The sequence below is a fragment of the Onychostruthus taczanowskii genome, unplaced genomic scaffold (assembly GCF_017590055.1).
Source record: "Onychostruthus taczanowskii isolate IOZ18803 unplaced genomic scaffold, ASM1759005v1 scaffold83, whole genome shotgun sequence".
NCBI classification, from domain to species: domain Eukaryota; kingdom Metazoa; phylum Chordata; class Aves; order Passeriformes; family Passeridae; genus Onychostruthus; species Onychostruthus taczanowskii.
Genome location: NW_024506221.1, coordinates 3305985 through 3326019, shown reverse-complemented (window position 1 = coordinate 3326019; position 20035 = coordinate 3305985). Strand labels below are relative to the sequence as shown.

Below are 20035 nucleotides of genomic sequence, written 5' to 3'. Positions count from 1 at the left end.
CTTATTTTGCAGTCACAGTATTTTGATGAACTGATTTGGCTGGAAAATACTCTTTTCCTCACCATGCCCGCTGCCCACCACACCACCACCCCCGTGGCAGCAGTCAGCTCTTCCCTTGCTAGCCCATTATACCGCCTGGTCATACAGGCTGTTGGGCCAGGGGAGAGCAAGTGGCCTTGGAGCCTCCTTCTTCCTGTAGCACAGCCAGCTGTGCCTGCTGGAGGAGCTGGCAAGGAGCTGCAGGCTGGGAGGAGAGATCAGTATCTCCAGGTGGCAGATCAATATCTTCATATGGCAGATCAAAGCACCTCAGCTCCTTTCTTCAGGGCATGAATTAAGCCCTTTGAAGTCAGAAGGTAAGATTCCATGTCTTTGCACCCAGAAAGCATGCCAAGAAGCCCAGGGAGAAGGAAAGTGGTAGAACCCACACAGAACAAGGAAAGCTTTAGGGCAACAGTAGTGGCATGCATCCATAACACCGTGGGAAGTGTTCAGTGGGGCTCTTTTGACATCACCGTGCTACAGATGTTAAAGAAGGGATGCCAGACTTGTTTGTAGAGATCAGAAACAACTGATTGCATCATGGAAAGATTCCCTGTGCTCTCTTGCTTTGATAGTAGCAGGAAACCCACAGAGAGATTATCCAACTTGTACCTGTTAAATATCCTGTGTCTCCTGCTTAAGGCAAACACATTGGTTTAGGAAGTGATTTGATTTACTGTTTAGGTTTCTTATATGTGTCTTGAGATGTTGAAGGAAATCTCTGATAGCATGGGATACTTCCTGGGCAACAAAAGGAACAAACTGTGTGTAGCAGAGTTGTAGAAGGAAGTGTTCTTGGCTACACATGATAAGTAGGACACAGGGTTGTGAGGATGTTTATTACTGGTTGTATGGCTAATACAGTATCTAAATATTGCCAGTGCAGCATCCAAATAACAACTTTGTAATCTATTGCAATGAATTATAGTATCTAAAGAGTCATTATATAAGCAGGTTCAGCTAGAAATATACAGGTTTACAGTCTTTGGCCTTGCAGACTCCACAACTACAAAGCAACAAAGCGCCTATGGAGATGCTCTAGGATCTTTTCTCCATGTTTGATTGACTCTTACTCACTTTTACTCAGATATCGGAAAGGAGTGTTCCATCTTCGGGCTGGATGGACCCTGCAGGCGTCCCTGGCAGGGAGGAGGCCTCAACCCAGAAGCTGCCTGCAACCTTGGGAGGCAGGTTTGCCCAGTTGTCCTAGTCTCCAGCAGCATTCCATACACTTTTACTGGCTGATGTGCTCCAAAGTAAATGCAACCATGTCAGCTCTCCATCTCTGGGATGCGTTGATTGTGCAGTCATAGAGACAGTTCCTCCTGCAATAACCACCTGGTGTTCCTATGTTAGGAAGAGCCACACTGAACATCAGGGAAAAGGAAAAAAGGGTGGGAGGGATAAGGAGGATGGGCTTGAGGGGAAGGGAGGTGTGATGTGTGCATGCAAAGTCCCATCTATCTTCAGTTGCTGTCATACTGATCAAAGTCAACATAAGTGAGGTTCCTAGGAGTCTGACAGTAATGGCAAAACTGTGCCAAATGGTTGTATCAAAATACATTGTTAGTCCTGTAAGTGTGAAGAAGGGCCTTTGAGCTGTGAATTGTGACTTCACTGTTAAGTTTGTGTTTGCATTGCAAAAGAGCAGCAGTATGTACTCCGAAATTCCTTGTAGAGCTGATCCTGACTGCCTGTGGTGCAGCAGAGGGAACATGGTGCTGTTGTGGGGAATATAATCTGTCACATTTCAGTTGTCCTCTCTTCTCAGAGCAGTTGCCATTTTTTTTCTGCTGTAGCATCTGCACGCTTTCACCAGGACAAAGTGTATGTAGATCATGTCTGCACGTCTCTTTTTCTTTGAGTCCTGAAGCAGTTAAGTCTCTTGGCTGGCTGGTGAGAAAAGGAACAGAGATACATATTGTAAAATATAGATGGAATTTTCTGTGTCACCAGTGAGGCCTCTGTCTTCATGACAGCCCCTCTTGTTTATTGTATTACTCTTCTATCTCAGGGAAGAAGGATGAGCCTAATATGAATATGTAGAGGACCATTACTGGATATAACTGCTTGGACATATTTTTATTTTTTAAAACTAAGCTGTTATGTATTCCCACTTCCTATTGTTTTGTGAAAGATTAATTTATTAAAGAGATCTCTGTCATTGCCTGGGCACTGTCTGATGTGATCCATATTTTTTTCTTACCTTTTCAAAAGAAACAGCTGAGAGCATCTGAAGAAAAAATGATCTTCACATTTCCTAAGTTACCTACATTTTTCCTATTTTGAAGTTAAAACAGGTAGTAGTAGTAGTAGTAGTAGTATACTTATATGTATTTTTATTTTCTTAGGCCTATCTCTGTCTGTGCTAGGCCTACATGCAGGAGCTAAACATATTATATTTTGTATACTATACTAAGACTATATCTTGTGCAGACGTAGCAGAAATTATTTGCACTTTATTTCTGGGGTAGCCATCAGAATGTGATGGCTGATGTCATTCAGTATAATTTTTTCTTGGTCACTGAAATAAACAAGGTGACAGAAACCCAGAAGTTCACCATAAACTCAGAACTTTGCAGATTTTGATTCTGACTTGAGTTTTGAATGTCACCTGTGCAGTTTGCATATTCCCTCTGGGGACTATCTTTATATGTAGTGCAGTGGAAAGTTGGTGGAAGCAATCAAGATAGCCTCTCTAGACATAATTATTTTTTCCAAAGCCTAACTGCATTCCCTGTTTTAACATTACTTTTAGCCTAGCTATGAAAGGAAGGTGATGAAAGTCAGAGGGGAGCCTCTGCTCAGATATTTCCAACTCAGCTTTGAAGGCCATGGGAAAACGTGTAACACTTGCCTGGCTATACTCAGCTGGATTGCAAGCTGAAAAAGAATTTGTCTGTAGAGACGCAAATAAGCTTCCAAGCTTGAAGCACTGAGCTCAGCTTTCCTGAGTTTAATCCAGCTGTGACCAGCATTAAATACTAATGAACATCTGCCAAGGAAGGGCTTTTTAATGGAAACAGTGTCGTTCTTTTGGTAGAGTCTTTACTGCAGTGTTTTAGAAAAGAAATCCATGTTTTTCACAGTTTGCAAAGTTCAACTATAATGGTTGATATAAATCTCTCCAACTGTTCAGGATCATTCTGGCCTCAAAATCAATGACAGGGAGCAAACATTTGACAAGTTTATTTCTTAGACATGTAAATGCAAGTAGGTCTAGAATGTTGCAACATTTTAAACAGACTGTATGTTTACTTTTTCCATTTAATCCTTTCCCTCTGTTTTGAGCTTTTTCAGATCTAACATTTTGCTGTAACTTCTGCCTTTCTGTTGAGTTTCTTGAATGTCAACTTTCCACAGAAATATTTTGCTATTTCTTTTTATGTTTTCATTAAAAATTAATTTTGTAGCTACTCAGAATATCAAAGATGAAATATTTTGAAAGAAGGAGTGTTTGTTTAAAATTAAGGGGTTTTTGTAAGTTACTCAGAGCTTGTGAATGAGCCTAGGCTCATCTTAAGGCAGATGCCAATATGTGCAGTCCCTTCTAACTTTTTGGAAAAGCAGAATAAATATATACCTGTGGCTGTAATGCAGACTAATTGGTGTCACTTATTTCAGTTGAATAGCAACATCTGTGCATTGGCTTTTTTGTTCTCAGGCAGGTGTACATCACTGATACCTTATCTTCTTATCTGCTTGTGTATAATTATTTAGTCAGTCTCCTGCTGTGGCTTCTGGTCTCTCCTGCAATCCTTCAAGCAACCTCAGCCAGGTGTTTTTTTCACCAAATAAGGCAGGAGGGAGTGCTCTGCTCGCTCACAGTCAAATTTGTACGAGGCTGTCTTTCACTGTCCAGACGAGGAAACGGCTTTGGAACTCCTACCCTTGAGATCAGCTGGACACCAGTTAGCCATCCCTGCTGGCTTGGTGGTGTCCCCTCACACTGCTTGGCTGCTCTGTGTGGTGCAGGATGGCCGTGACCCCTCCCAGAGCTGTGCTTGGTGTCCCTCCGGAGTGTGAGGACAGGGCAGCTCCCTGCCTGTGCTCCAGCATTTTTGTGTGGGGATGAGCAGCTCGTCAGGCAAAAGCAAAGAGCTCTTTGAAATAGAAAGAATCACAAAATTTAGGTTCACTTTTAGCTTCCATTTAAGCTTCCTTCTATAACATGCATTTATAAAGCTGCTTCAAGGTAGGGGTCATAGGATTTATTCAATACTTGGGTTCTTGTCTTCTTTCTGCATGCTTTTCTTCCTTTTTCTTCTTCTGTCTTTCTTTATCTATTTTTTGTGGGTTGCTTTTAGCTCACCATAATAACATCTGCAGTAACTGAGAGTACAGGATTATTTAAATGTTGTATGAGGTGTTCAGAAGTGGAAGTCGAAGGTAAGGATTCTGCAACTGTCTCCTGACAAATTCTGTTGAAACACTTGTCATAACATATAATCCATCTCACCTTTCCAAAATTGCACTGGCTCTGCAGGACCATCAAGACTTAGGAATTATTTAAATAAACTGAGACAGTATGAATTGCTCTATAATCAAGAATTGTACCTAAGTAAAGGGTAACGTTTCATAAGGTCACTCTTGTTGCTATAACAGAAGCAGTTATCTGTACAGCAAAAATATGGGAATAATTACAAAGACTTTCTGATCCCAGTTTGAATTGCATTCAAGAAATGTATTCAACTTTGGGATATAATTTAGTCATCAGTTAGTCATAAACATTTTTCCCTCTTCAGATACTGCTTTACCGTTGAAATCTGATCAAACATACAGTTCATCTTTTAGCTCAACAGATTTTGTTCTATGTAAGTACACTACTGAAGATGAACCAAAGCTGGTTAGTTTTCCTTTAGTTTTCCTTCACATATCAACATTGCACATTATTTGCTTTAAAATAGGTTTTTGCATTTACTTTTTGGCCTGATTTTTTCTAATTCTAGTACTATCATTTAGTCTCTGTTTCCTTAAACTGTATCAGTATACCCTTCGACATTTCTTAAATTGAAAAACTTAGTAAAATACAATCCATAACATATCAAATTTAGAAGACCTGTACAACAGCATATTGCATTGGTAAAATAGAATCACAAACAGAAAAATCTCACCAACAGTTTCCTTATATTACTGTTGAGAGTGTCTCAGACTTCTGTGAACAATTAAAAAAATGTACTGTTGATATTTGTCTATAGGCATTGAGATCTAACAGTTTCTGCCATAGGAAGATCCACTCTTAGTGTGATGCTGAAAAGCTGGTTCTCAAAAAAATGCTGGGAAATTCAAAGATCCTTCGGAAATGGTCCACTAAGAACAAACATATGCTTATTGATGATTACTAATATTCTACACCTCAAAAATTTGGAAAATACTGCTGTCAATGTCTTCCTGTGGAAAAAGAAGTCATAATGTTCTTCTTTGTGGTTCACTGTATTTGGGCCTGCGAGGACTAGTGCAAAAGACCTGTGACTGAGCAGTAACATGCTGACCTCTATAAAACTTCCTTAAAGACATGTTCTGAGGCAATTTCTTAGAAAAAATTTAAATATTCTGAGCAAAACTGGTAAACCACATGGGATGTGAAACAAGGCTGCCAGCATTAATTGTAGTAGGAAATTAAAGAGTTACTTTCCACCCGAAACTAAACTGGATTTTGTTTTTTCCTCTGTCTCAGACTTGTGTAACTCCATTTTATCTGCTGATGTTGATTCATACAGTAGTACAACCAGCACTAAATAGAGAGGAGTTTTTCACTGACACAGAACAATTTTCTGAAGTAAAATTTTATATCATCACTCAGGGAGGGTCTCACATGACTCATCCTCACAGGTTTGTATTCATTGTTTTAAAGACAAGTCTAACGCTTTTGAACTCATCATGTTTTTCTGTTCTCCTGTAGAGGGAGTGAATTAATCACTTAATCTCATGTTCCTCAGTGTGCCAAAAATGTAGTTGTGGTCATTTTATGTAATTACACCGTGCACTTTTTGATGAGGAGATGGTGTGATTATTGTTTATACCTATCTGAGTAGCAAACTCGTACTGTGCAGGGGTAGATGGAATCATCACAGTTCTGAGACTGTAGTCAGGAAAATCTGGCTAAGTGCACACAAGTGGTCTGTGACTTGTTTTAAGTTTTTAATTTGCTCTTACTAAGGCACTGGAGCAAAATCACAAATTCTGGCTTTAATGGTGTGTTTGCTGATGTTTACAAAGTAGCAGAGGATACTGAAAGAACACTCAAGAGAGCGTGGAAAGTTGGGCAGGAAGGGTGGTGATGCATGGTTACTGTAGGAGACAAGTTCTGCAGCACCTGCCTTCAGAGTTTCCAAAATCACAGGGTTTCTAGAGCAGACAAAGTGTATCTCATTGAAATACCTAGGTCAATGAATAGCACATATGTCAGTGACTAAACACCTGCATCTAGAAAACTGACTGCAAATGGAGCTTTCTAGCTGACTGGCACTTTGTGTGTGTTTAATGTGTGTCTGACATATTGAAGCAAGTTGTTGATGGCAGGATTTTCTGAGTAATCATTTTGGATTTAGCAACTGTTCTTCCTTCCATCCATCTGAACTCAGTTGAGGCTCCCAAAGCAAACCTCTCTGCTGCTCCTGTTTCTTCCCTGCAAAAAGCAGTAATTTTGGGGAGATGATGTGTAATTGTTTCATGATAACTTGAATGAGGGCAGTTGCAAAACTCTTGATGTATTGTGTGTAAAATGTTCATAACCTCCTGACTTTAGTTGCATACTGGAGAGCTCCTAGAGGAAAAGGAAGTGTGTTACTATAAATGGTACATAAGGATCTTCCTGAATGACCTCTATTTCTTTGTTTTAAAGGCTCATTAGATCTTCCCTTATTGATAGTGTCTATTAATCTTTTGTTAATCTTAACAAAGCATGAAAACTGTTGCATGAATGGCACTCAGGGGAATGAACCACTCCTTGGCATAGTATTGTTAAAAGTCTATGCTTTTATCAGAAATGAAGTCTTCTTAGGCAATGCTAAAGACTATAGTAATTCAAGAGACCTAGGTTGGTCTTTAGTTAACTTGACTGTTTGGGCTTGGTTTCTTTCCTGTCAGGAAATGTCTGTATTTTCAAATTTTAAAAATTACATCTTCCCTCTAAACACCTCCTGTAGCCATTTGAAAAGATTAGTTTATGAAATGTCATTGGAGGAAGATGGAAAACAAGCCAGATGGGAAAGTTTCATTCTTTAATAGCCACCAAACTTCAAAAATATCTCAGGAGCCTTTATTTCAAGTACTGCACTTCAAGTATTCTGTCTGTGAGCGTTCGCTGTGTAAGCTGTGAAGCTCAGGGCTGACAGCACTGATTCTTAGAAAGACAAAACAGGTGCCAGAGAAAGCAGAAGATACATAATGTAAATAAATAATTTTTGGTAGTCTGTTAAAAAAAAAAAAATTTCCTCTGTAAATCTGTCCACTGTGTTTTTGAATATGTCTGTTTTGTCCAAATCTCCTCTGCAGTAGTAAAATAAGGATTAGTCTGGAGGCTTCTGGCCACCCAGTGCCATAGAGATTATCAGAACATCTTTTAGGTTTGCAGCCAGATAACAGAAATGAAAGCTGAAGGAAAATATGTGTTATTCCCTTAAGTCCAACTCACTTCTGAGTCGTAAGTGTCCCCCGTTTGTATGTTCTCTGGTCTTTTGTTCATCCTAGTGCTGAATTGCCAGTACTTCTGGGGGTAGGGGGTGTGTTTTTCCACTGCTGACTTAATTCCATCAGTCTAACATCATTTACATGAGCTCTTCTCTTGTTTGGTATTTACATCATCCTGAATTTCAGATAAAGTCAAGATGCATCCAGCTCAGCAACTTTCCCATTTTGGGAAGAACTTCAGATACTCACTGTTTGTAATTTACAGCTGTGTCACATACATTTCCTTTCATGTGCAGAAATCCATCTGGGACCCAAAACACATATGTCAAGTCATGGCTGTGAGAACTGCTTGGCACTCCAGTTTCTTTGTTGAGTTTTTTCCAAATATAACTTTTTTTGTAAATTAGCAGGACTTCTAAATTATCTATCACAATATTGGCTTCATTTCTGACCACTAGGAAGTGGAGATTGTTGCTTTATAAATACTATTAAAAGGACAATCATAGTAGGACTACTAGACGTTTGCTTAAGAGGAGACAGAACTATTGTCACAGTGATTTTCCTTTTAAAACCTACTAAAAAGAGCATTCTTACAAAAGCAAAAATACTGCAAAACTGCAAAGACTCATATTCTTGTTAGGCTTGAAGGTAAAAGGAGGAGGAAACAAATATTTTATTCTTCTAGGGTTTGATTTTTAAATTTCACTTTGAAGTTGGAAGCTTATAGTTCACTGCAATAATAAAGCTCTGAATTATGGAATGAATAAACATCCTGGCCACAGTAATAAAACAGACACTTTTAAAAGCACAGGGGAAATATGGCACAACAGAGTATTCTAAAATACTCAATTAAGTTTTCTTTGGGATCCAAAAGAAAGTGTTATGGCCTAAAGATGCAGAAAGAGTGAAAATACCTTATAAGTCCCTGTATACTTCACAGTATGTCTAAAGATGAAATTGGGTGGGTGTCATGATGAAGAATTGGGAAGAATCACTAGATTTGCCATCTTCAAAAAGTTTTCAATCATTACTGCCACAGGAATCCTTGGGCTTTGAGGACTCAGCTTCTGTTGAGTGTCCGTGACCCTGCTTGCCTAGGATGTTTTTTGTAGTAGCACTTCTCAGGGAATGGCTCAGTAAAATCCTTTGGAGTTTCACCCCAGCTGAAGGTAACAAATGACCCTCCTAGTAACAGCCTCCATATCATCTTTATTTCCATAGTTTTTTAATTGCTATATGGTGACTATGACAGGGTGGACTAAGGAACAAATTGTTGCTGCCTTTTTGGAATGCCCTTCAAAGATGTTCAGATAGTTGTTCTGTGGATAGAACTGGAATTTTTGGTTCCCTTGAATAAAAACCAGATTTTACTGCTTCAAATGGAGATGGTTTAAAGGTCTCTGTAGAGTACAAGGTAGGATTTTTCTGTCATGTATGAAAGAGATACTGCAAATATACCAGACAGCTGTAGTTTTGAAGAATGGTTAAAATCTGCAGAAGTCAGAAATAACTTGAAAGTTTAACAGTAGAAAGTACATGAATTCAGAGATTAACTCTGATCTCTCAAAAGCAGTGTGAATTAAAAGGACTGAATGCCAAGAAGAAGGCCAGATTGGGGGCCATATTTCTGTGAGTTACTTCATTCAAATGTAACGAGGGTGTGGACAGGAAATAAACAAGAAATATCAGGACACATTTCTGCATAACCAGCACTGTTTTGATGTTGTTTGGGATATAGTGTCATTGTCATCTTACCCATGGAGTTTGGGATATAATATCACTGTCAGTGCATGGCTGCATCTTGGCTGTGAATGAAACCTGGCAAACTCACAGCCCTGCTTTCATGGAGCGCTGATTGTATTAGACCTGATGTTTGACACCTGGATTTGTGAGGAAGACCTCAGTCTTTCTGTTGTGCTGTCATTATTCTGCAGTTATCCTTAAACAGGTTTGCTGTGTCAGTGCTTGCTTGACTTTTCACACTGCCCTTGCAACCACCTGCTTTCTCCTCCAGTCTGTTACCTTAGTATCTCTCTTGGATGGTCCCAGGCACATGCAGTTTCTGCTCTGCATTATCAGGTTATGCATGTGCCAGACGCAGAGGTTGCTGTCTTCGTGTTTGAACTGAGTAACAGTGACTGCAGGCTTACATCAGCTCACGTGTTTAATTTGTAGTTTTTCAATGTTAATGCTTTTCTACCTTACCTCAAGTCTTTTGCTGCCCTTACTTGCCTTCCTGTCATATTCCTTATGCCCTCTTGTGCTTTTCTTTCCAAACATGTCATTTTCTCATTCTTCTTTTCACCTGTGTCTTTGTTCTCCTTTTTCTTTTTCTCCCTGTTTCGGCTCCATTTGTCTACTCCACTGCAAGTTAGCTGTGCTGTAGCTTTTCCTTTGTTAAAACACTCTCTGTATTGTTATCAGGCTGGCACTTGTGCTGTTTGCTTTCCTAACACCTCCGCACAGGTATTTGCTGCTGCCAGGTTTTGCAAGGTGTGCCCCACAGTACCCTGCCCACCCTGGGCTCCATGCCACAGCCACCTCCACCAGGCTCTGGGGCTCAAGGCTTGGTCCCTCCTTATCCCCTGGTCAGATCGAGACCTGGCTACCCTTACCCAGTAAGCCAGTGGCCACTGCAGTGCAGTCAAAGTGCCCCACCTGCACAGCATCTTGTTTATAGGAAGGGAGCTAATGTTAAAACAAGAGAAGTAAGTTGCAACATTTAGGCAGGAGCATTAAGATGCGCCCTAGAGTAACTTTTCATTGGTTTGTCAAGTTGCAGTTTTTAAACCTGGCAGTCTTACTCCCCATATCCTCTGAGTACTCTCCTCTTAGAGTTTGGGAAGGTTTTAGGGAATGGGAATGACAAGTTGAACTTTAGCTTCTCTTTCTGGAAAGCTTCTCTTTCTGGTGCTGGTTCTGAGCACCAGTCTCTGGTGGTTTTGGAGGGCCCACATCTCAGCAAGGATAACCCCTCATCGCTGCATGGTGAGGAGCAATGCATTTGGTTTTAGACAGCTGTTAACTTTGAATTGGGCTTCAGACCAGAAATTGCTAGTACATATGCAGGAGAAAGACAGATATTGAAAATTTTCATCAGTACTGAAAAATTTGTTTGCACTGAGGAGGACATGGAAGACCTTTTGTGGTGTTTGCTGATTGCACATTCTGTTTGACGACAGGACCTCATTTGTGCTTCCATATTTCCTCACATGCCCTACCACATAATGCTAGTCATTACTGAACATCTACAACAACGACTGTAACAGATAAAAGCATTGCACTTTTTTTTTTTTTGTACATAATTTCTTGAAAAGGTCATTTCAATTTAAGTTACAACTATGTAAGCAATTAAGAGAGAATTGGAAATTGGTTTGTTACATTAACTGCCTTTCATTTACAATTACCGTGACCTTTGGCTTTGCTTCTCTTTATTTGTTGTATATGAAGGCAGGCCAGTAGACAGAAATTACCTGCAACAGAAATCACTTGATTCCACCACTGCACGTGGGAGGGCATGATTTGAAAAGCACATACCAAGTACCATGGACTGTGGCACATGTGCACATCCACTCTCTTCCGTGTACTCTCATGGGCAATGGTACTGAGTAATGCTGCATGATTGTTTTTTCCCTCAATCTTGAGCTATATTTACTTTGTTTGTGTGTACTACCCTTACATGTGTGAGCCACATTGGTTTCTGTTCTGTGGATTCCTAATAGCACAGAGAGTGTGGGAAACCAGCACAGCTGTTGGACTTCTATGCTATGGAATAAGCTCAGTTTCTCCTGGCTTTTGTGCTTTTAACTATGTCAGACTACTTGACTAAAGATGGAAAGAATTTGGTTTTTTTCTGAAAAAACAGCCAGAATAGTTATCCGTTTTGCAGGGATGCCTACATAATGTATTTTGAGGTAGCAGTCACCAAATTAATGTTCAATGTAGAGGTAAACATCCCACTTTCATTCTTCTAAGAAAAACACCTGAATTTATCATGAGCTATTGAAATATTTAGACTTACTCCATGGGCGTAATATTCTCTTACAGAGCATTTCCATTCTGTTTTCACTGTGATGCAGCATATCAGAGTTATTAAGCTTTGCTTTGTTCTGTCAAGTATTTTGTACAAAAGGATCTGATTTATTACTGATACTAAATACATTTTATTCTTTTCCACAAAAAATTGTTCCAGAACTGGTTGGTCCTTTATGGGTCCCTTTTACTTAGGGCAAAAACTGGGTCAGATTAGTAGGCAGCCTGATGAGGAGGTGACCTGGTTGTTGTCTCCGGATACTGCATCTTCTGCTCTCTGTATAGGATGTCTGACAATTTATTAGTACTAGATTGCACCTATTCAACATATCATCCACTGACACCAAATGTGGTTCATTTTTCTGCCTAATTTAAACAAATTAGAATTTCCTGGTAGCACAGAAATCAACTGGCTCTTATTAAGTGACCCAACCTTTGATGAGCCTGGTGGATTCAGGAGCAGGATCTAATTGACAGAGCATTTACTGCCAATGTATAAATTTGAGCTGCAGGAAATTGCACACCAGCTCTTCATAGCTGTTTTCAATGTTAACTGTAATGAATTCCCTTCTTTTTATTACCATTTCCACCTTTCTCTATTGCACTCTAGCAGTGACACATTGTTGTGCTTTGAGAATGGATTATATGAAGAGATGTGCTGTTGCATAAGATTTCATTTATCAATGATTTGCATATTGAGACGTTATTCTTCTGTGAGTTTAACTTTGCTGTATTTTTGACTGGTACAGGAAGTTCTGATAATGGATAATTCTACTTGAAGCTTCTAAAATTCACAACTATAAATGCCTCCTTTTGTTTAGCAAAAGTGCAGCCCCTTTTATGTGGTTTTTATCAATCAGTCTTATGCTTATTATCATGTCACCTACCAAAGTCCTACACCAATAAATGGAATATTTCTCTACAATTTGTGTACTCCTCCGCTGTTGTCCCTGCAGAAGAGCTAGAGGTCTGGTGGCAGTAGGACTTTCTCCAAGATGATGATAAACTGTTTTGCTACACCCCAGTTACATATGTCAGTTCTTTGCTCTTCCAGACTTCCAGCTCCTTTTAAAGTTATATTTTATTAGAGGGACTTTTAAGTCCCTCTAATAAAATATAACTTTAAAAGGAGTTGGAAGGGGGAAGAAAAAGAAAATTTAAAAAGTAAATTCAGTCTCTAAAAGAATTAGCCTTCTGACACTTTTTTCCATGTTTTTTCCTATTGAAATGGCATATTTGGTCAAGCCATTATCTTGAGTAATGCGAGTGGTTTTATTAATGACAGTTTGACCGGAATTTACTGGATTAGATAGGAAATGAGCAAGTGTGCATCCATGCTTTGCTTTGCTCTTCTTTGTTTTGCTCTTCTAGTCTATTTAAAATCTTGGTTTGGCAGCCTTTACTTTCAGTACCCTGCTGTCTTTATGCCTAAATGCAGTCAGCTGAGCTATTGCTTACAGTTATCACATTCTGGGACAGCTTGTTCAGATGGAGCTCACACAGGGTGCACAATGCTGATAATTGACTTGTGTGGGAAACAAGGAATTCATGAGCTCTACCCCAGGAATGCCAAGCCTGACACAAGTTAATATGCTAAAGTTTTCTTCAGTCAGTCACCAAATCTGTGTCTGGAAACTAGACACAGAAACTGGACATGTTTATCATAAGATAATATTTCTTTCAAATAGTCATAAAATAAAAATATATGTATCCGTATAAACTGAATACTGAATCCCAAACAAAAATACTCCCTGTTCAAAAATTCTTGGGACTGTTCAAGGGACATCTCTGAGGGAAAGGATTAATGGTCCTGTCATGATGAAATGGAAAAGAGAGACCTGGGGATACATTCCTCTGAAGTTAGGATGTAAGAAACCAAATATTAATCTGTATTCTGCATTTCTAATCCTCTCCATTGTAAATGATGCCATTCTGGTTGTGCTATGATCTCTTTTTGTAAAAGAGTTTGTACATCTGAAAGTGTGTATAAAGCTGGTAAATTCCAGAGAATTTATTATTAAGACATGGTAGAGCCTATATTTAAGATTCTGCTGGACCTCTCAAAATCTAAGTGAAGTTTGATTCAATTCAGTTCATTTCATTATGTGAAAAAGTGGCAGTGTGACTTTATTTACCCCTACAGATGAGAACATGGTCTGCATGATCTTTAAATATTGTATGTTCTAGCTATAAATACAGGTATGAATACATCAACAGAAATACTCTAATTTAGTAGAGTTTTCCAATATATCATTTTCTCAAGTTCTTAATGTGTTGCAGTAAAAATAACTATATTTGCATGTAGCTGAGGATAGAAACAGGAAAAACCATAGCATGTACTTCCTTGCACACTATCTGTTTATAGAAGAAGGGAATGACAAACGTCTTCTTGATTATAGGTATTATGCAATTGAGGCAATTTTATTCATGTCTTTGAAGTAAAAGCAGAAAATTTAATTCATTTTTCTTGTTCTGTTTTGAAACTTTTTTTCCTTTGTTTTGCTTTTATATAATAATTTGATTTGCAATTAAATAAGAAAATTCAAATTTGAAAGCTGGAACACTCACACTTTTAAAAGTTATAAACACAATACTGTTCTTGAATCTTTTATCCTATTTTATTTTGGATTTATGTTACAACGATTTGTAGTTTCCTGGTCATGTGCTGTTTCTAACACAGACATCTACTACATGGAAATTGTTTGACAAACGATGTAAGACTGAGTAAAAGCTCAAATCAATGTCAATCCCAGAAGCATGTTGAAGTTTTGCTAAAGCTGTCAAACACTAAATATCACATTAAAAAAATTAGACACAGTAGTAAAAATGTTCTGTTTCAATATTTTCTGGAAAAAGAACAATGCCATTTTTTTCCCTTTGCAGCAACAATTAATTCATTTCAAAATTTATTTCAGTTTTAAACTGAAACTTATTTAAAGTTCAGTAAAATAGAACATGCTGGCTAAGAAAAAAGCCAGCTTTTTAAAATCTTTCCAATCAAACTTCAGTTATTTTAGGGTGGCAAGATGTATTCTCAGTGTTTTGGGGAGGCAGGAGAGAGAAGGGGAGGGCAGAGAGGTTTAATCTAACCAGCTTATGAAATCTATTTACAGACATGTTCTCACGCCTTGTTCATTGTCCAAAGTGTAAAATCAGACCATTTTATGGGATGAGCAAAACAGAAATTCACAATACTCGTGTATTACGGCCTGATATGGATGCTTGGCGGTGTGTAATACAAAGTACACAATTTAAACCATTGAGCCCGAGAAATACAGATTGCTCAGGCGTGGAGTGGCTGTGTCTGTCTGAGCCATAAATAAAGGGGTCAGCGTTCATGAGGGCCACAATATCCTCCTGTGTAGCAGGAAGTGCCTTGTGCTTGTGGATACTGTATCTTAATGCTTTTTCTGACTTTGAAGGTAAATATCTTGTATCAAGTATTATCACGGAATGGTTTGCGCTGGAAAGCACCTGTAAAGGTGCTCTAGTCCAACGCACCTGCAATCACCCAGGATGTCTTCAACTAGACCAGGATGCTCAGACCCCTGTCCAGCCTAGTCTTGGATGTTTCCTCCACCCCTCTGGGCAATTTATTTCAGGTTTTCCCTGCCCTGACACTAACATATTTCTTCCTTTTATCTTGTCTGAAATTGTGATACTTCCAAAACTTTTGCAAAGAAATTTGCCTGCAGGGTCTAGTAGCACCATGTTATTCCCTTTTCAGGGATCATTTCACCACTCATAAATACCTGACTTACATCTGCATCTTAAGTGCATTTTGGATAATTTTTTTTAAATAAATGATCGTATTCCCAGATAGTCTGTGAAGAGAGGTATACACGTACATTTGATCATCTTCTGAAAGCTTTTCAGGCCAAATAGGGAACATGGGCAATTGGAACCTTCAAAATCAGGAAAAAGTTAAGGCTTGACTTTGGAAGCAGTGAGTCATACCTGCAACTTTTGCATTTGTACTTCTCACAAGGGTTGATGTGGCTGACTTACTGTAGCAGTCGTTTTATGAGCTTTCATCATTTCAGTTTTGACAAAGATTAGAAATTATGGATGTAGAAGTGGCATGTGGCAGAACATGCCCATGCTCAGAAGTCCCTTATCTCCCTCAAAACAAGGTTATATTCACAGAGCATTGTGCACACAAACCTTCGCTCAGCTCAAGGTAGCTTCTGTCATGGCAGAAATGCAGCAGCTGGGTATGTGCTAAGCTGTGGTGAGTCTCTGTGGTGAGCTGTGGAAGCTCTGCAGTACCACACCTTCTTCAAAGCAAGTGAAGTGCTAACTCAGGTCTATCTGTACTGAACAAAGCAAACTGGGGACAGCCAGCTAGTCCAAAGGCAATGAGCCCACTGTGCTCAGGCTTGGTGTGACCTCCCTGTGTGCAGTGCTGGGCCCTGCAGTTTAAGAAAATTTGAATGTCCTTGATGGCATCTTGAGGAGGGAAGCAAAGCTGATAAGAGGGCTAGTGACAGGACAGGTGGGAATGTTTCAAACTGCACCTGAGGGGTTTGGATTGGACATTAGGGCAATCTTCTTTAAGTGGTCAAACTCTGGAACAGGCGTCCTAGAGCGGTGGTTGATGCCCCAAGTCTGCCAGTGTTTAAGAGGCATTTGGACAGTGCCCTTAATAACAGGCTTTAACCTTTGGTTAGCCCTAAAGTGGTCAGGCAGTTGGACTGGATCATTGTTTTAGGCCCCTTCCATCTGAAACAGACTTTTCTATGCTATTCAGTTACAAATCCCTATGCTGAGTGTCAGGCTGTGACACTATCACTTCTACATGGTACAAAAGAGAGCTTGACACATCTTTCAAATTGATGGCTTCTATAGTCATCTACATGTATGCACATAAGAATTTAAATCTTGCCTCATTGTACATACGGGATTGGAAGAAAATTTGATTATTCTTTAAAGGTGCTGAGTTTCATTTTAACAGCAGGTTAGTCTGGGGTTTGGATTTGTTTAATGTGTATCCTTCTGTCCCGTGTTTTTTTACTGACAGATCTCTTGCAGTGGCCACAAATCAGCAAATGCAGATCACCTGAAATGGAGACATTTTCATGTTTTTGGACTGCTGGAAATTTTTATAACCTCACTGTTCCAAGAATTCTACAGCTGTTGTACAAGAAGAGGTAATAAAAGCTGAAACAGGAAAAGAGAAAAATAATTTATTCTGCCATGCTCGTTAGGTTGCTACTGTTAATTTTTTGCTGTGATATGAGCCATACTGTTTTTAAGGATATAAACCCATGTTTTAAGTATGTTTTTTCCAAAGTTAGAATTTATTGGTAGTTATTGAGCAATTTGCAGCAATGAGCATTATTTGACAGGTAATTAAGAACACATTCTTACTAAATTTAGGTCCAGGTTGCAGAATCCAAAACTGAATACTATATGGCTTGGGTAATGATTTTTTAATAGACAACTTCAGTTTATTCTTTATCCATCTAACATGCAACACTGAGATTCCTTGTATGTGTGCACAGATGTGGAGGTTGGATACAGGCCCTTTCAAATTTTTATTAAAGTGTTATGAAGTCCCTATTGATCAATTGCTGTGATAAAGTCTGAATGTACAGGTCCAGGGGAAAAGACTGCTCTGATACTGGGATAATGTTCCATTGAGTCCTGTTCAATTACGATTCAGCTCCACTTTAAGCTTTTTTAAATTTCATGTTGCTACAATGATTAGCCTGAAAAAGGACATAGACATTACCAGTAATGGCTATTAAGGAAATAGGCCTTTTGTTCACAGGAATAGCAGGTTGTGCATTTCTGTTCCCTCTAGTGAACAGCGTTTTGATCTTTTTGATCTACAGATGCTTTTTGATGATGGTAATGATACATTTGCATAGCAGACTTAGGCCTAATAGCAAGGCTGGCTTTCTTAGTTACTCTGAGACATCTCAGAAATGACAGAAACATAGAATAACAGAATCATAAAATGCTTTGGGTAAGAAGGCCCCTTAAAGTTTAGCTATTTTCCAGGCCACTAAGTGTACACGAGTACCTGAACTCATTTAAGCAGGTTTCTTCAGTAGTGGTATCATTGTAAATCACCATCAATATTGACACGTTTTTATCCCCCTTTCATACATTTTACAACTTATCAGTACTGTGTCTTGTAACATCTGCAATTTGTACTTTGTAAGGTCTGTAAATCTCTCACAAATATTGCATTTTTGTTGTCATTCTAGTAATGAGGAAGACTGGAAAGAATGCCCTGATTATATCACTTCAGGACAAAATAGCTGTTACTTCAATGCATCCTACACCTCTGTGTGGACACCATATTGTGTTCAACTTGCCAGTAAAAATGAAGTATATGATAGAAAATGTTTCAGTGTTGATGAAATAGGTATGCTTCCATTATGTATCTTACCTGTATAAGCTTCTGTATTACTTAGGCTGTATTTAAATAGTGCCTTTCAAAAAGTTAGTACCTAAAATATATGATACATGGGAAGGGATTTGATTTTGTAACACTGTAATGTGATCCACACCAGAAAATATTGCCATATTGCCTAGATTGGAAGAAAGCCTAAAGGATAAAAGCAAATATGTGATTTGTTTTTCTAAATACTATTTTCTAAATAGTGGTCTCTCAAATGCGTGCATGCGCAAATGAGCTTGTCTTTGCTTTCACTTTGAGTCCTTTCTAATGGATGCTACCTCTCCTTGTAGAGCAAAGTTGACATTAAAACCTTGATCCTGCAAAGCTCTGGAAGCCAAACACTATTTTGTTCCTGAATCAACTGTAATCTAAAGGATCAGGATGTCTAGTATTTCTAAGCTAGGATTTATATTTATGGCAATATGAATTTTGACTGCCTGGGACTTTACAGATGTTATTGCTTGTTCAGAGTACTAGTGTACCACCATTAACTGCATATCCAGATAATTATTCCTACAGGTGATTAGAATATCCAATGCTCTCTTTTATTCAGCTGAGCAAATTTAGATTCATTTTTCAAATACAAGAATTTTTCAGTGTGCTTCTGTATTAGCTACTAAATATTTGTCTTTCTGTGTTACTCCAATTATTGTTTTTCTTTCTAGTCAGAACTCTGGATTTAAATTTTGATGGATAATTGTTTATATCTAGTATTTTATAATCTGGTATTCAGAAATATACTTCAATAGGCAATACATTTTTAAACTCCTTTATTAGTTGCTTGGGTGAGATTTGTGCAGAACATATCTACTGCCAATTGGCAGGGTGTCTTCTTGTTATAGCTTGCAATAGCTTTGAAATTGCAATATATTCTATTTTAATCAGAAAATACATGGTTAATATACTTTTTAAGTCCTGAAATAATTTATCAGTGTGTAGTAAGAATGGTCATTTCACATTGAAACTGGCTGTTTTATTCCAAATACTCTGTTTAAACAGTACTACCTGATCCCCCTGTCCACCTTAACTGGACTCTGCTGAATACTAGTCAGACTGGAATCCATGGGGATATCCAGGTAAGATGGGATCCACCACCAACAGCAGATGTTCGGAAGGGATGGATTACTCTGGAATATGAATTGCAGTACAAAGAAGTTAATGAGACAAAATGGAAGGAGGTATGAAACAAATATTTATTATACATTAGTCATAGTGCAGTGGAGGCTTGTTCTATCCCTAACACTCTTGTACCACTATGAAAAACATGTTTCTAATTGCTAATTAGACAATGCCTTATTTCTTAAACAATATGCCTATGTTTTTTCTGACATTTTCTAGCAAATACTGTAACTTTATGTGTCAAGATAGTTGACAGGCAGGATAATGAAAAACCCAGAAACACCTGTGTTAGATTAGTAAGTATAGGCAGAGTCAGATATATGCAAGTTTTTTCAAGGTTAAAATATTTATCTATTATTTTCTTAAGGTTCACCTATTTAAAAAGTGCATGATGTTTTAGTAGTCTGAACAGGAATATTTTGCTTGGTAATTATCACCATGTCAATCCAGATTTTTCAGAGGACCTGTAAATTTTTGGCTTTGGATAGTCTATGAAAATATAAAAGAATATATTACAAATCTTTTAAGTTTACTTTTTGAAAATCGCTTAAATTCTTATGTAGTTAGCTTTTTCTGTTAGAGGGAAGATATTGTAGCCATCTTACCTGAATGCATAGGCTAAATACCAGTGTGTCATGGCATATTTGCATTTGGAGAGCTCTTCTTCAATGCAGTAAGAACATCATGTCAGAGCAGAACCTTCCTTTGCTTTCTTATTAATATGACCTAACTGGCAAAAAAAAAAAAAAAAAAAAAAAAAAAAAAAAAAAAAAAAAAAAAAAAAAAAAAAAAAAAATT

At 38.3% G+C, this 20035-nt stretch overlaps 1 protein-coding gene across 3 annotated transcripts in view; it reads left to right on the top strand.

Annotated features, from left to right (window-relative positions):
* GHR (growth hormone receptor) overlaps positions 1-20035 on the top strand; it is a 119062-nt gene that overhangs the window by 87285 nt on the left and 11742 nt on the right. For all 3 annotated transcript variants that reach the window (XM_041424567.1, XM_041424569.1, XM_041424568.1), the window contains exons 4-6: positions 16727-16856; positions 17922-18082; positions 19118-19296. In XM_041424567.1, the coding sequence (XP_041280501.1) occupies positions 16727-16856; positions 17922-18082; positions 19118-19296 (470 nt within the window). The remainder of the gene's footprint in view (positions 1-16726; positions 16857-17921; positions 18083-19117; positions 19297-20035) is intronic.